At 44.7% G+C, this 17,350-nt stretch overlaps 1 protein-coding gene across 2 annotated transcripts; it reads right to left on the reverse strand.

Moving 5' to 3' along the window:
* Window positions 1–79: 79 nt before the first annotated feature.
* Window positions 80–16,856, reverse strand: ACAT1 (acetyl-CoA acetyltransferase 1). Of its 2 annotated transcripts, none has more exons than XM_035542386.2 (12): window positions 16,759–16,856; window positions 14,937–14,984; window positions 11,570–11,687; window positions 10,660–10,755; window positions 8,964–9,064; window positions 6,407–6,550; window positions 4,347–4,497; window positions 3,694–3,789; window positions 2,950–3,063; window positions 2,487–2,551; window positions 1,756–1,913; window positions 80–447 (listed from the first exon to the last, which is right to left on the reverse strand). In XM_035542386.2, the coding sequence occupies exons 1-12, from the start codon at window positions 16,813–16,815 to the stop codon at window positions 327–329; spliced, it is 1,269 nt and encodes a 422-aa protein (XP_035398279.1). In that variant the 5' UTR covers window positions 16,816–16,856; the 3' UTR covers window positions 80–326. The 2 variants fall into 2 exon arrangements, with proteins under 2 accessions (XP_035398279.1, XP_035398278.1); XM_035542385.1 differs by lacking the exon at window positions 16,759–16,856 and adding an exon at window positions 16,298–16,573.
* Between the last annotated feature and the right edge of the window lie 494 nt (window positions 16,857–17,350).

Below are 17,350 nucleotides of genomic sequence, written 5' to 3' on the forward strand. Positions count from 1 at the left end.
AGTTGTTCTACTAACAGCGCTGTATGACCTACCAAGAGAGGTCAGTTTCAGTGGCACTTGAGAAATAAGTGACAGGAGCTCAGCTGACAGACATTCTTTATTATCAGGTCTTGATACATCATCATGATTTCTCGTTTTCTACTTGTACTGTATAAAAACTTGCATTGAGTCAAAGTTACAAAAGCCCCGTTGTCTGTATCACTGATGTTTTAGAAATTTTAGAACAGCCATTAAGGAATTCATCCACTCAGAGATGGGATGTAACAGGCGCTGCTCATCACTCACATCAGAGTGGTTAAGGCTTTGTTTCCAGCAGCTGTGTGGGCCTACAGCTTCTCAATCAGTATCGCAGAAGCGCCTCCTCCGCCATTGCAAATTCCCGCAAGCCCATACTGTCCTTGTTTCAAGGCGTGGGCCATGTGAACAACGATTCTCGCTCCAGACATTCTGATTAAGAGAAAGAATATGAACACCTTAGTTTGAAGAAAATTTGACTCATACAGGATCATTGACAGAATATGTAGTGCTGATTCACTGGAAAGAAATAAAACCAACAAAACGAACAAACAAACCTACATCTAAAAGCAGCGTGGGCTATTTTTCTTTAGCTACAGTATTAACGAGCAGAAAAAATTCTATATGTGCACAAACAGAACCTCCATGTTCCTTCTGATAAAGGAATTCACCTCTAGCTGTTCTGTATATTACAAAGCATCTCTGCAAGTATCAAAGATCTTTCAAAGAAAGTAATATTAAGTCTCTACCACAAAAAATATATATATAAAGCTAATGATTCATTTCAGTTTCTTTGGTTCCAACTTGCTGTAACGCAGTACAGTACACTCATCTAGCTCATGCCAAGTTAAGCCATTTAAATGCTGTCGTCAGACTGTAGAAATCTTGTTTTAAGACAAAAAAAAAATCCTATTCCCTTATCAGAAGAAGCTGCTATTTCACAGGAGATGCCGGAATATCTTTACAGCTTATGCTGGCAAAGATCTAGTCAAGGCAAACTTCTGAACCACGAAGTACTCCAACTGCTTCCAGCTGTACAGCCTGGTTCCTTCTCACCTACATGTAGCTAGTAGATTTGAAATGGATTTGTCCTCATAGACCTGGAGCTTGCAGCTCGATCACCCTTAAGGAGGACTAATGAGATATACTTAAGTCATGGGTAAATTCCAGCTGCTGGAGAACACAGCAGGGAATTCAGCCAGGTGAAGGAACTTCAGAGCAAACAGAAGCCCCAAGGACATCCCCCAGGCTATGCATCCCCCATCTGCTGCATTAGGTGATGGAAAACGTTTGGATTCCCTACAGGGAATACTCTGACAAGACTAGGAATTTCACTTTGCTGACAGAAGGAAATTCAAGTCCCTGTACCATACCCTTATGCTATTTTCATAAGTTGATCTGTACACTTTACTAGCTTAACTGGTTGATTAATTGTTACTGTTTATTTTCTTATGTTAGCGGTGACTTTTTTTAAAGCTTCATAAATCTGTATAGCTGTGGTAACAAGCAAGCTTTTTATAAAAGGTGGTAACTACTTGTGAAGACAAAACTGTGATCATGCTCTTTGCAAAGTACCCTGACATCTAACACCTGAATTAATGCAAGTACACGTGTATGTGCTATTGAATTTCTATTACCCTTCCTACTTGCATTAAATTTGAGAATAAAATCGAGTATGCTAGCAGCATGTAGAAGGCAATGCCTCCATGCAGAACAAAAACCAATGCTTATTTTACATACCCGATTGGATGCCCGAGAGAGACAGCACCTCCATTAATGTTTACTTTTTGTGGATCAATGCCCAGCATTTTAATGTTGGCCAGCACCACAACACTGAAGGCTTCATTGATTTCCCACATTGCAATGTCTTCTTTTTTCAGGCCTGTCTCACTTAGAATCTAGAAACAGTAATCAAAATAATTACTGCTGTGAAAAAATGAGGAAGCTAAAGTACTTTATAGAACTAATTAGGTCTATTTTCAGATGGAAAAAGCAAAACTGGGGTACTGGGGCACAAGTTTAGTTTTTGCCATGGAAGAAATGGAGCGTATCCTATGACGGGAATACATTTCCCTCACATTTATACAAAGACCACTGCTAGAGGAAGTACACTTAAAGTGAGACAGTACTGCCATACAGCTGCCATTAGTTTCATCCTGAACTAGTCTATACGTGTATAACCAAATTTATTTTGCCTTTTAGCCACACCAGCTGCTTAATTTCAGAAGTGTAAACAAGGCCAAAGTTGGTGAAAGCAGTAGAAAACAATATTCTTTTCCAAGAAAAATACAAAGTTTGTTACTTTAAAGACGTACATTCTAGCCCTGATCCTCTGAAAAACACGTATTTTATATTTATGAAGAAATCATAATTTCAGTGGTAATTAGAGGAAGATACACCGAGGGTTGAGCCAACGATCCAGCACTGAGGAATTTTGCTGTCTTTCAGAAAACAAGCAGTTTTATTCCTACCTTGGGAACAGCATATGCAGGTGCAATAGGAAAATCAATAGGATCGACAGCAGCATCTGCAAAAGCTGTACAAAAAAAAGTCAAAAAAGCTGTTTAAACACCTTTTATTTTTACCATATACGATTTTCATTTGTGCAAACAGCAAACCCAGCCAAGACAGAATTCTGAATATAATGGTCCCTGAAAATAGATACACCTGAAGTTTAGTGCCTCAAGTGAGTCGCTTAGTAACGTTTTCAGATGTTTGATGTTACTGCACACAGAAAACTGTTTATGACTAACAGTTTGCTGGTATGACACTTAAGATTTCAAGGACTGTATTAAGAAGATGCAGCCGTATGCGTAAGGCTTCCTCTTTTCTGTCCCGTGAAGGCTAACAGGACAAACAGGATTCTCAGTCAAAGTATAAATATGCTAGAAGGATATTTTCCAGTGCTGTAGTCAAAGATAAGAAAAATCTCACCTACTATCCGTGCCAGAGGTTTAACTTTCAGTCTCTTGGCTGCCTCTGTAGTCATCAGAACCAAAGCAGCTGCTCCGTCATTCAGAGTACTGGCGTTAGCAGCTGTAACTGTTCCTAGAAAAGGAAACGCGTTGTTTAAACACAGGGGAAAATGACACAGCCCAGGTACATCGCCCAGGCCCTTGGTAATAGCTACTGCACTGAGTTAACTAGCAATTTTTTTTTTTTCCAGCTGAGTTTGATTAAACTAGTCCCATGTATTCATAAGCTTTATCTAAAGGGCAGTTCACATCATGCCTTCCACGCCAGCAGCATTGCCAGCATTAACGCAGAATTCCAGCTCAGATGTGGCTGTGAGTGAACGCCCGACTTCAGCCAGAAAGATTCATCACCTACAGACTCGGGGAAGTAACAGGTAACCACGTAAACGCCTGCCAGCTCTCACCGAACCAAGAGGTTATACTTGGTAGTGACCAAGGTAATGCATTTCAATCTTTAACGTAAATGCACAGAACAGGTTTTCACTGCTCTACAGGCTCTTGGACCATCTCTTTTCACTCAAGCCAGCTTATACTGTTGTGAAAATACGGTTCAGATTTCTTCTTAGGATATTTCCTTCACAGACATTTAAAAGTTAATGGTTCACTGTCAGTGTAGTCGAGCTCCTGTGAGCAGTACTCTTCACTCTAATAAAGAATCTGTGTACCTGGTAAACAATTAAGCAGTTGATTTAACAGTATTTACCATTTTCTTTTTGGAAAACAGCTTTCAGCTTTGGAACTTTACTGAAATCCACACGTTTATATTCTTCATCTTCTGTCACTTCTGTATCTGGCTTTCCTGAAATTCAAATTCAGTTGAGTTTTTTGTAATACAGTCCATTTTTAACACATTCTTCAATTAAATGCTGCCTTATTTAAACAATTCATTTTAGTTGAAAAATGAAACTAATTTATGCATCCCAGAAGTGTGTTAATGAAAATGAAAAAAAAATATTCCTCAATCCCATTCATTCATAGCAAATCCATTTATACTCCTTGATGGGTGAATGAAAGGGACAAAACATTTTTAAGGTAATTCACAGGGAAATTAAAACAGGTCATCAAGCTCTTCTAGCTCAATTCAATATATAGTCATCCAAAATATGACAAAATTATGGTCTGTAGCATTAGAGAAAAAAAAATAAAAACAGATTACAGGTGATTGACTGCTGGTCACCAGAAAGTCTGCATAGCAGGAAATTCTTAGCTATTCTGAAGCAAAAGTACAGATATACGTACACATGTAGGGGTTTGTGTGTTCCTGAGGTCTGCATATTTAAACAGCATCGTTTGTACTAAATACAGACGTTACGGCTTTCAATGAGAAACAATCCATTTTATCGCACCTTTCCATACCTTTTTTTGAAACAGTGACAGGAACTATTTCATTTTTGAATATTCCCGAATCCCAGGCTGTTTTGCTCCTCGTGTAAGAGCCTATGGCATAAGTGTCTTGTTCCTCTCGTGAAACGGTGAACTTTTTTGCCGTATTCTCAGCACAGTTGCCCTTGGAAAAAATCAGGCACATTACATTTGGTACTTCTGGAGAGGTGAACTAGAAACTTAAGTGAAAAACCAGCAGATTTTCAGAATTGAACGTGGCTAATATTTGGTGTTCCTTTTTACTTCGCACAATCATGATCAACCAGAAGCTTCTGCCTTTGAAGTGTGAAGTTCAGATTTAGCACCTGTTTTCCAAATCCAGATTATCCAGCTGGGAAGGAACATTCCTTACAAGGCTTTTGAGTAAATTAAAAAACTGCATGCAAAGCAAGTTTTAAAGTGCTTAGGCTGCCTTCTTCAGACTGAAGAACGCTGCTCAGCCACAGAGCAGTGTGTTTGCATCACCTTCCTAGCGTTTCCATGCCACTGCTGGCTGGTCTGTTCCAAAGGTTACAGGAATGCGTCAACACATAGGGCTCACTTAGCCTTTGGGATCCGATATCCTAAAGACTGTACAAATATATGCCTGTATACTTTTTGTCTAATAACCAGAATGAAATAATTAGAATGAAATAATCAAATCATATATAGATGAATCCATCAAAATTATACAATCGTAATTTGTTACCAACACTGTCCCAATACCTGGCAACAAAATAAAATAAAATAAAAAATAATAAAATAATAATAATAAAATAAAATAATAATAAAATAAAATCTCATTTAGTCAACCTGAAAGATTTATTCTGAATCCGATTTTGTTCCACCTCTCATTTCTGCAGAAAACCCAATGAGTCACCACAAAACCCTTTAGTACTGTTCCCCCAGTTCCTCAAGCAAGTTCACTTCTGCGCAGTTTACACACGTGAAGTGTTCACAGCACCAGCAACTTGGCCTATTGCCAGAAGACAGACACGAGTGAGTTCCTAAAGCCGGAATGGTCCTAAATCGGATGGTCCTTCCTGTATATTCTCTTACAGACCGTTAAGATTCTCCAAGCAACCCACAGCTGCTATAATAAAGACAAACGTTCCTGAAATAGTGTCCCAATCTATTAAAACTCTGTGTATTACAACAAGCTCCCAGAGGTTTCCCCCTGCTCACCAGGAACTAGCAAAGCCAGTATTTGCATTCCTGTGAAAAATCCTCATGGTCAAAAACCATTTTAGCTGAAATTGAAAGGTTTTCAACCAATAGCCTAAACAGTGTGCATGGTACTGCAAAACGAATAAAGCAAAAGCAGTGAGGTCTGTACGAAGTATACACAGAACAGCTTATACACTGCAGAACATTCTTCGTGAGATGTTTTCACGAATAGTAGCAAGAACACTAACTTCTCAGTAAATAACACCCTACAATTGTGAATTCTTAGAGGCAAAGGTCGGAAATGTTTGTACACTGAAAATAGTTACTCTCCTTTCAAAATGTTCTTTCCTGATGCTTACTCCTCACTATCTTCACATCGGATTTTTTCCACGCCCATCCCAAGTTTGCAGCTGTTTGTCCAATGTAAGTTATCCTGCTGATGAGCCGAGCGCACCAGCTGACTCCAGCCTTCTAACAGAAGATACCAGGTATGTACATTGTGGGAGGGAAAGCAAACATGAGAGCCCACCAAGCCATACAAAGCGGTTACCCCCAAAGGCGTCAAGTAACTTGACTGCCCTCTCCTACACCGAGAGCAAAAGCAATCTATCAGTGGTAGAAATTGTGGGGTGGTTGGTTTGATTTTTTCAGTCCCTGTTCTAAGCTATTCAGGCTTCAACGAGAGACAAATAAACATTAACACAATTTTCTACTGTTTTGACCTTCTGTGTAGTCTCTCCATCATGGTTACTACAGGAAGCCTGGAAATGGAAAACATTTTCCTCCATTTCTAGGTTTGCTAGATGAAGCAGCTTAATAATAAGCAACGTCTTCAAAGCAGCATGAGGTGTATGGCAGATAATCCAGAATTCTGCAGGAATATTTACCATATGGATATGGTTATAGACATCTGTGAGTCCATCCTTTACTATCAGATCTTCCAGTTTTACTCCTCCGTACGGCGTTGCTCCTCTGCTCATTGTATAGGGAACATTAGACATGCTCTCCATTCCACCAGCAACCATTACGTCCTGCTCAAACAATACAAGTTCAAATTATTAATACGCAGCGTGTTCTACACGACTTCTTCTGGGAACAAATACTAAGAAAAGCTTAAGAGTGGACACTTCATAGCTCTGAGGAGTCTTAGAGAAAAAGGAAAAAAAATCTTTATGCATTTCAAAAGCAAACAGCAGGGACAACAGCTGAAGAGAGCTAATCCGTGCTGACAGAGCAACTGGACTTTTACCTGGAATGTAATTTTGGAAAGCTGCAAGAGCCACGTTGGTCTCTTGCACTTTTACTCCAAAAGCTTCCAAGATCAGATTGTAAGTTTTACTTTAAACAGTTTCTTTTTCTTCTAAATTTCTCATTTTTGCTCTTCGTTAGCAGCTCCCTATGGAACAAGCAACAGCCAGAATCTAAGAGACCAATCAAGAGACAGAAGTTCAGAGGTACCTGCAGTTTTACGTAACGTTGTTACACCTCACTACCTAAAGAGAGATGACTTAAGGTTTTTTTCATCTGAAAATGCCAGCGAAAAAAGGTGACTTTAATAAAGACCACCGAACTTGAATTAAGCTGAATCATCGTGGGTATTTATAAATTAGTTTCCTTTCCAAGCTGAGACAGAACGAACAAACACAAACAGCTATGAGGGCCATACATGTATCTGTCGTTCATCAGGCTACAACCCATAAAACCCCTGGCATCTCAGGGTGTGAAGAACAGACTCAGCTGTGATTTTTGAGATACAGATAATTGCAAGAAAAATGCAAAAAAAAAAAACCATAGCATTAGTTTCTGAGAGTTCAGTATTGCTGTTACTATAACTAGAAAAGGTATTTTACATGAGTTGTAATTAGGTCTTGCAACTGAGCCTCAGAAAAATAATGGTTTGGTTCAGAACAGATTATAAACTCGATGCAGGAAGAGCGGCATGGAGTAACAAAGAAAACAAAGGAGGCTGGAGACAAACTGGAAAGGCAGGGAAATCGGAAAGGCAGCGGAGGTATGGGGGCAGCAATAGACCAGAGGAACAGGAGTCGCGGGCATTTCAGCTCCATCACGTGAAAGACTTGGAGTTACTACAGTTGTTTGTACAACACTAAATGCGCGCTGACTCAAGCCTCTGGGATCTATCCCTGATTCCCACCACAGATACCTCGCGGTCTGCAGCCAGGAAAAACAAACAATCCCCCAAAAAAGGCATTATTTATAGCTCTGAGAGCCACTAACTGGGCAGCGGGTCTGCTTTTGCTCGGGCTGGCAGCAGAGCAGGTGTGGCTAGCTCAGCTGAAAGTCCAGCTCCCTTCAGAGCGCACGGCCTGCATCTGTCAAACCAACCACATCCGTGACCGCTGCGATGAACTCGCTGGACGCACGTTACTAAATCCAAATGTGGCTGTTCCCACAGCTGGACCTGATTCAAAGTCCAGTGGGAAGCCATCCACCGAGTTCAGCAGGCACTGGGTGAAGCGCTGCTCTCTGCAATACAAGGCCAAAGCAGGATGTAGCTGCCCAGCTTAAAAAATAATGCTATTTTCACGTGGGGGACAATGTATATATAGGTAAGTATATTTCTCACTTATGAGCCATTTATTTTGTAAGCCAAAAATATATATTGAGCTGACAGTATCTGCACTTCAGGGAAAGGATGTTGCCAGATGCTTTAGGTATGGAATTAAAAGCAAAACCGGAATGTTTTTAATTCACATTCACACTTTTGTTATATTCTTTGCTGCCTAGCACTTAGCAGCTTGCTGAAAATGGTGTATTGTCTCATCCTCCCACTCAAGGATAGAATTTTTCCTATTCATACAGAGAATCTTAGAATACAGTTGGCAGAGATGAGTAATTCCCCTCCAACAAGCTCTTCAATGAAAATGCTATTCAGCAACAGTAGCTTCAGCTTCTTTGAAAGCAACAAAAAGCCTGAAACATCTTTAATGTACTTTGAAATGACACTGTTTTAATATGTACATTTAATTCATTTACATGGTAAAAGGATCTGAAAGGCAAGATGAAATCTCTTTCAACAAAATCTAAATTTAGGGGAAAAAAAAAAAATCTTGAGTTTTCAAATCACAAAGCTTGAAACTCCCTAATTTTTTTTGGGGGGGTGGGGGGGAAGGAATACAATAGGGAGAGGAGGAGAGGATGTAGATACCATAAACCAAAATCTACCCTACTTACTCAGCTCTAAAAATAAATCTGACAGTTCCCTAACCATAATACTTTTTTTTTTTCCTGTTTTAAACCAAAACATATTTGAGTAACTACAAAATTAAGGTTGCCTGACCTAAAAAAAAAACCCTCGCTAATTAGCTTCATTATTGCAAGTCAAAACACAGTCCCAAATCAAGGACCCCAGCCATCAATAGGATGGGATCTACAACATTAGTTGTGTGTTTTTTCCATAAAACAGCACTAAAATTCACATACCTGACTCCCACACATCAGGCTTTGTGCTGCCATCATGATTGATTTCATTCCTGAAGCACAGACCTTATTGACAGTTGTAGTAGGGGTGCAGATGGGCAGACCTAAGTCAAGTAAGTTATACAAACAGCTATTATTTAAGGGCAGACTACCACTGGGTTGGTGTTTCAACAAGATTTCGTACGGGACTAATTTTTATGTAACCCCAGAGTGTCCAGCTAGCATTATTTGGCCTGCCAGGACAATTTATCTACCTTCACCCCTAATTATTGTCCTTCTTGGAGATTCCTGTCGCTTCTCCCCTTCAGACAACAGGCTCAGGTGATGAGAGGAAGCAAGTGAGGATTCGGACAGCAGGAGATCAGAGAACAGACTCCAGAACTATTCCTCCTCCTCACAGCCCGACCCCTGACCCTAAGAAGCACACAAGACTGAAAAGCCATAAACAAGCTGTTGCCAGTTGCTAAATCCTACAAGACATTACCCCAGAAGTACAGGAACTCTCAACCTATGCAGTACCAAACAAGACCAAAGTTATTAGGTGTCACCAGCACAGTTACTGAGCTGTTACTACTGTTACTGAGTGTTCAGGACAATAGCTATGCATTCTCTTTTGTGCAGCTTGGCTTAAAAACACTGCATCGCTGCCTCTGTCCTACGGCTCCGCTACCAGCGCGTCACCTCCACGCCAGCAATGAGATGGGGAAACTGGCCAGGGGAAAGGAAAGAGCCCTATCCACCCCTTTGCCCCTGACAGCAGCAGTTCCTTCTCTTTCCAAGAAGTACAGGGACAGAGCCAAGGAAGCACCCAGTTCTTCCTGGACCCATACATTTTTTCAGAATCATACTAAGGTATGGAAAGCCTGCCCTACAGCAAAAGGGAGAAGAAATTATCCCTGCACCCCAGCACCATTTGTGCTGTAGTCGACATCACAGGGCAAATCCTTTCAGTCATAACTCCAGGCTCCTCAAGAAGAGGAGTGTAAGGACATATCCCTAGCTGCAGTTCATGGAAACTCACCGATGGTTTTAACCTTTAGTGGGTAAGGCAATGATATGGGTATCAGGATAGTGATATCCAAATATTTGGATATATATCCTGATATATTATATATATCCTGATATTTGGATATCAGGAAAATGATTTGGATATCAGGAAGAGGTTCTTCACCGAGAGGGTTGTCACACATCTGAACAGGCTCCCCAGGGACGCAGTCACTGCACCAAGCCTGTCTGAGTTTAAGAAGCGATTGGACTGTGCACTTAGTCACATGGTCTGAACTTTTGGGTAGACCTGTGTGGTGCCAGGAGTTGGACTCGATGATCCTTGTGGGCCCCTTCCAACTCGGGATATTCTATGATCCTACGATTAGTGATAAAGTCTGTCTCATGAAAGAGTCAAAGAGCAGCAACTATCATTAGCAAAAAGTGCTCTGGAAGTTTTCACTTTCTCCAGGTTCTGCAACCAGTGCAGCAGTAACAGCCACTGTACGCGTGAAAACTGATTCCTGAGCACAGGCACTTTAGGCTCACTTACACGGAGCCTTTACCCCCACGGGAAGAGCAGCACATGCAGCCTGTCTTGCTGAAGGGCTGGGCAGCCACCCTGCCCTAGCTCAGAGCTGCAGCCCCTCCAGTTTGTTAGCAGCTCTCTGCAGAAAGGTAAGACCACCTTTAACCCAGTCAGGACAACGCGTACCTGCGCCCAGGACTGCTTGTCTTGCCGGAGCTTGTCCTTGGCCAGCCTGCAAGACATTCCCCATGTACACTTCTTTCACTTCTTCCATGGGGATACCTATAAAACAAAACTCCTGAGTTGAGATTCTTCACACAAAAGCTGTGATTCCCTTTTATGAGCCTTCCCATGAAAGTTTCCCATAGTAAAGGGACAAAGCATGCCGCGTCCGACCTGTGTGCTGAAAGCATTCCAGGTCTGGTGCCTTCCAGAGCTGTACCCCCACGTTCATGGGACATGAGGAACTGGGGATCCCAGATCCACAAAGCTTTCTACCTACCAGAATTATGTCCAAAGAAACAGGTTTGTTGGTTTAACACCTGCGAGCCACGCTAACAGCTGGCTGCCACCAGACAGAAGGGGCCTGCTCTCCCAGGGCTTCTCTTGCAAGAGCCCTGGTGTAAAGTTCTTGTAATTTGCTATTTCAAGAAGCCAAATCTGTAGAAAATTAACCCTCCTCTCCTCCAAAGTGACTTTTTGCCTGATTTAAAAGTCTATGAATAGGCTCACAGGGGTGTGAGACAAGTGTAAGTGCCCATGTAAAAGAACAGAGAGGACAAGGACAGAGCCCTGGTTTCAGCGACAAGTAGCTTAGGTGTGTCACAGAACTACAGCCAAACAACTCGCCTGTTCAGTGGGATCTGGATTAGCACGGTTATTCCTAAATCATATTCTGCAGCGTTTAATTCAGACTGAAACAGGTTTATTTAAAATACCATTTGTGAATAGAGACATAGAAGTGCTAGAAGCAAAAGCAAAACAAAACAAGACACCAGAGCTATCTGTTTAACAAGCAACTCAAAACCAAAAGACACAGACCGATAACATGCAGAGCTGTGTGATGTTTTCTCATGAAAAAAACATTTATATTTACCAGCTCTGTCAATTGCTCCTTTAATTGCAATGGAACCCAGTTTGGTGGCTGGCAGTGACGAGAGAGATCCTTGGAAAGAGCCCATTGGTGTCCTTGCAGCGCTCGCTATCACCACTTCCTAAGAGGATAAGCACGGAGTAAAAGTCAGAGCATCGTTACACGCGCACACGTACACCAAAGTTTTAAATTTGTTCACTTTATTCGTGTCCCAGCTTCCCTTTTATCCTGCCAGTAGCTCAGAGCACCAAAATTATCTTTATGAATGCATGCAGCACGAGGAATAAACAAATACACACGAGGAATTGGGGATCTGGGCACAGCTGCAGGGATCTCGGTGGGAGGACAGAGATGGGGCAGGGTGGCTCTGATGGCTGGGGCGCTGCAGCGAGGGACGCAGGCTCTTCAGGGAGGACACGCTGGGAAGCTGAGGTGCGGGGTTGTCCTTTATACGAGAGGACAGCTGGAATGCACTGAGCTCTGCCTTGGGGCGGGCGATACCCGAAAGAGTCCCAGGGCCCTGGAGGGAGGAGAGGCCCAAGAGAGGGGCCCAATATTCAAGGATCCCCTCCTCCCCGCTCAGTAGAGATGCATCCCAACACAAAGGAAGTCTGGCGAGAACACCAGGAGGCCTGCATGGATGAACAAGGAGCTCCTGGGCAAGCTCCAACAGAAAAAGGAGGCCCACAGAGAGTGGCAGCAAGGACAGACAGCCTGGGAGGGATACAGAGACGCTGAGCATGCAGGGAGCAGGCTAGGAAAGCGAGAGCCCAAACGGAAACAAATCTGGCCACAGGCATCAAAGACAAGAAGGGCTTCTAAGTACGTCAGTGACTAAAGGAAAACCAGGGAATGGGGCAGGGGACCTGGTTATAGAAACAGAAAAGGCTGAGGTACGGAGTGCCTCCTCCACCTCAGTCTGCGAGCAAGACCAGCCTTCAGGAACCCAGGCTGCAAGGCTGGAGCAAGGAAGATGCCTCTGTGGTGGAACAGAATCGGGTGAAGGAACACCTGAGCAAACGGGCCACGTGTGGGTTCATAGGACCTGGCAGGACACACCCACGAGTGCTGAGCGAGCTGGCAGGTGTCACTGTAAGGCCACTCTCAACCTTTGGGTAGCCACAGCAACTGGGGGAGGTGCCCAAGGACGGGAGGAAAGCAAGCATCACTCCCATCTTCAAGGAGGCCCCAGGAGCTACAGGCCAGTAGCTTCAGCTGGACACCTGGGAAGCAGCTCACGGAGCAGCTAACCCTGGAAACCATTTCCAGGCACACGAATGACAAAAATTATCAGGGGGAGCCAGCACAGATTCCTCAAGTGGGAGTCATCCTTAGCCAACCCAATGAACCTTTACGATGAAGTGCCCAGCCTGACGGATGAGGGGAGCAGGGGATACTGTCTACCTGAACTTCAGGGAGGCCTTGGACACTGTCCCCAGTAAGATCCTCACAGACAAACCAGGGGCGTATGGGCTGAACAGCGAGGTGGCTCAAAAACGGGCAGAGCAGCCAGGCCCAGAAAGCTGTGACCAGCAGCACAAAGTGTACCTGGAGGCCAGTAACCAGCGGAGATCCCCAGGGGTCAGTGCTGGGTGCAATCCTGCTTAACCCCTTTACTAACGAGCTGGATGATGGGGCAGGGCGCACCCTCAGCACGTCTGCAGATAGCACAAAGCTGGGGGTGGCCGATACAGCAGAGGGCCACGTGCCTTCCACAGGGACCCCAACAGGCGGAGAAATGGGCTGACAGGACCTCGTGGAGTTCAATGAGGAGAAGTGCAGGGCCCTGGCCCTGGGGAGGAACAAGCCCAGGCACTGGGACATGCTAGGGGCCACCCAGCTGGAAAGCAGCTCTGCAGAAAAGGACCTGGGGGTCCTGGTGGACACCAGCTTGAACTTGAGGCAGCAATGTGCCCTTGCTGCTAAGAAGGCTGAGGACAACCTGGGCTGCATCAGGCAAAGTGTTGCCAGCAGGTCAAGGGAGGTGATCCTTCCCTTCTCCTCAGCACTGGTGGGGCCACACCTGGAGTGCTGGGTCCAGTTCTGGGCTCCCCAGTACCAGAGGGACCTGGGCATACTGGAGAGAGCCCAACGCGGGGCCACCAGGATGATGAAGGCACTGGAGCATCTCTGCTGTGAGGAGAGGCTGGGAGAGCTGGGGCTGCTCAGCCTGGAGAAGAGGAGGCTCAGGGGGATCTCATCCATGTCCCTAAATCCCTGAAGGGAGGGTGCAGAGAGGACGGAGCCAGGCTCTGCTCAGCGACCCCCAGAGAGGCTCTGGGGTCTCCTCCTTGGGGATCCTCAGAAGTCACCTGGAAATTGTCCTGGGAAACACGCTCTAGGTGACCCTGCTTAAACAACCTCCATTTGGTCAACTCCTCAAACCCACTGCACTGATGCATAAAGGTGTCCTACCAAATGCCAGGGAATTTAACACTAGTGTACTGACAGGGTCTGTACACCACAGACAGCATTGTCATAAACTGGAGCTTCCCTCGCCTGATTCCAGCCACTACCGTTATGTGAACATTAACTCCACGCTTAGTGAAGTAACACCTTGGGCCTTGGAAGAGTAAGAATCCTACCAGGCTTTGCTAAAACTCCATCAGATTAAAGATCTGCTTACGTGTAAACAGTGGTTAAAGACATGGTACGACATTCAACTCTAATCTTAGTAGTCTCTTGAAACAGATTTATTTTCTTTTGCCTCTTGGCTTTAATGTTACATCAGCGTGACTACCTGCTAACCCTGTGAGAGCAGCACGATGACCTGGCACCACAAAGATGCATGTTTCTGATTTCTGGTTACCCTGGACAGCTACTGATAAGAACCAGCAAGAACTCCAACTGTACTGCTTTAAATGGAAGTCTGACCAAAGTTCACAGGGTCTCACCTTGACTTCTTTATTCAGGGACAAGCAAAGAAACAAAAATTTAAACCAGAAAAAAAGGACAAGTTATATTTGGTCTGTTTCTGTATCTCCTTCTTTGGAGCCATGACTGACTTAAGTGATAATAATGTTAACTGTTAATGTATTAATCATTCACATTACAACAGCAAAGGGGGGGGATAGCATACAAATCATTTCAAAGAGCATCATCTGTATTCTCCAATAAATGGTAGAAAGCTGCATTAATTTAAGTCACTTGATGCAATTCTAACCAGTTCTGTCCCACGCTAACAGTCAGCAAAGCAAAAAAAAAAAAAAAAGGGAAATCTGACCTTTATTCTAATTTTTGCAGTAACGTGACTTGGGCAACAGACACATTGTCAACAACGCAGGTTTCTTGTGATAACTTTCTGAACTTCAGAGGTTAAGAAGCAGATTTAACAGTGATTTATTGCACTCAGACGGCACTTTATACTTACATTTAAAGTACGCTGTGATGCATAGCCACGGCTTGTATACTTCAAAGCCTGAAAAATAAAGTCCTCAGAATTCCGTATCAACTAAGCAACGTATCAACATTTCAGTAACGTACCATTTCCAAGTATTTTTTTTGCAAAAAATAGTCTAAGAAGCACAGACTACTAAAATACAAAAATCATAAAATGCCTTTTTTAATATGTCGTCTAGTACAAAGTCTCACCATAACATCTGTGGTGAAAATATCTCCCGAAAAAATAATCAGATACTCTTTTAAAAACAAAAAGCATTTCGTTTTTGCCAAATCTGTTATAGAATCATTAAGGTTGTAAAAGCCCTCCAAGACCACCTGGTCCAACCATCCCCCTACCACCAATGTCACCCACTAAACCATGTCCCTAAGCACCACGTCCAACCTTTCCTTGAACACCCCCAGGGACGGTGACTCCACCACCTCCCTGGGCAACCCGTCCCAGTGCCTATGTATGCTTACAAATGGTCTGACAACCAGAGAGCTACCTATCTTGAGAAGCATTAGTCTGTCTACAGCAACAGTCTGTCTGCTTCTCTTGACTTGGGTTCATTCCTTGCTTTCACTAAATGCTCTGCTTTTTAAACGGTGGCAGTTTGGACCTACAGCATCATTTCATTGGCATTTCATGTGCAAAAGTGGGAATAACAAGTTCAGAATGCTACAAGAGATGCCAATGGAACCAAGGAAAAGACAGAAACCACACCTGAACAGGCTAATCCACCGGCAAGGAGCTCCATGTAAGCAGCAGTGCAATAGGCAGAGATAGACCTGCAGGTGTTACTGCAAACGTTAGGAGCTATCTTCCAACAGAAACCAGCAGTTTAAAACACAAAGAGTTCAAGCCATTTACTCAGATGACATTCCAGCACACTGAAGACATTCTGACCACTGGATGAGAGCTGAATGATTACTAATTAAAAGTAAAAACCACCTCCGGACACCACAAAGGCACCATCCATCTTACGAGTCAAACAACGCCTGCTGGTACTGCACTGACAGCTCAAAGCACTGCCTGTTTCTCTCGCCATCCGACAAACTTCAATTAACAAAAGACATTTTTCCGATTGTTTTTACGTTATTTCCCCCCCCCTCACAGCTCAGGCTGGGGTTTCCAACACAGAGTTTTGAACGAAATTTCTCTCAAAGTGACCTATACCTGCACCAGGCCCCGGCAAGGGCTGTAAAGGCTTTGTTAGCACCAAACCCCACAGCACCAAAGCCACACGTGCTTACAGGACCTCTCCTGGATTACCCCCCGGCTAGATCACCGTGTGTGCTCACAGGATCTCTCCTGCACTATCCCCACACGGGATCACCGTGCGTGCTTACCAGATCACGCCCGGCTCTCGCCTTTGCGGCGCACTGGAAAGAAAGGAGACAACGCTGCAGCCGCCTCCTGCTAGCCGCGGCCATGCTCCGTGCCAACGACAGACTGTTATTTTTTTAAAAAAAAAAAAAAAAAAAAAAACAAGACTTTCCGGACGGGTGGGGAGCAGCCTCACAGCTCCTCACGGCGCCCCTCCAAGCGCGGCCACACCCGGCTGCCTCCCCTACCCCTACGCCTACCTCACCTCCTCCTTCCCTCCCTCCTCCTCTTTCCCTCTCTCCTCCTCCTCCCTCTTCTCCTCCTCTTTCTCCTTCTCCTCCTCCTCTTTCTTCTCCTCCTCCTCAGACACAGCCATGACCTTGGCTGAGCCCCCGGGGCCGCACGGCGGTGCCAGGGCCGTGACAGGATGGGGCCGAGCAGCGCCCCCTCCCCCTCACACCGCCCACCCCACCCCGCGCCTCACCCGCAGCAGCCCGGCCACCGCCGCGCGCCGCCTGACCAGCCCCGCTGCGCCCGCCATTTTGCTGTCGGCCCCGTCACCTTCACGGACAGCACCGCCCCGCTCCCCTCCCGGCTCCGCATTGGTCTGTGCGGCGGAGGCGGGACCGGGATCGGCCCTGCTATTGGCTGAGCTCGGTGTCATGTCAGCCCTGCCCTCGCCCCGCCTCAGGGGCTGAGGGGACCCTTCGGTGCTCGGAGGCTTGACGGGGTCTTCTGTAGGCATGGTTTGTCCATATAAGGCGCTGATTTTGTAGGGACCTGGCTTTGCCCCCTTAGAAATAAATCACAGAGTCATTAAGGTTGGAAAAGACCTCCAAGATCATCTGGTCCAACCATCCCCCTACCACCAATGTCACCCACTAAACCATGTCCCTAAGCACCACATCCAACCTTTCCTGGAACACCCCCAGGGACAGTGACTCCACCACCTCCCTGGGCAACCCGTTAAACTCATCATCTGACCATATCAATTTTAGAATGCCGGATTGTCATTTTTTCCACTGTTCTTTATCACTCATGACAGCCTGTGCCTCCACCTCCCTCACTCAGTACGC

The sequence above is a fragment of the Cygnus atratus genome, chromosome 1 (genome assembly GCF_013377495.2).
Source record: "Cygnus atratus isolate AKBS03 ecotype Queensland, Australia chromosome 1, CAtr_DNAZoo_HiC_assembly, whole genome shotgun sequence".
In the NCBI taxonomy this organism is placed as follows: Eukaryota; Metazoa; Chordata; class Aves; order Anseriformes; family Anatidae; genus Cygnus; species Cygnus atratus.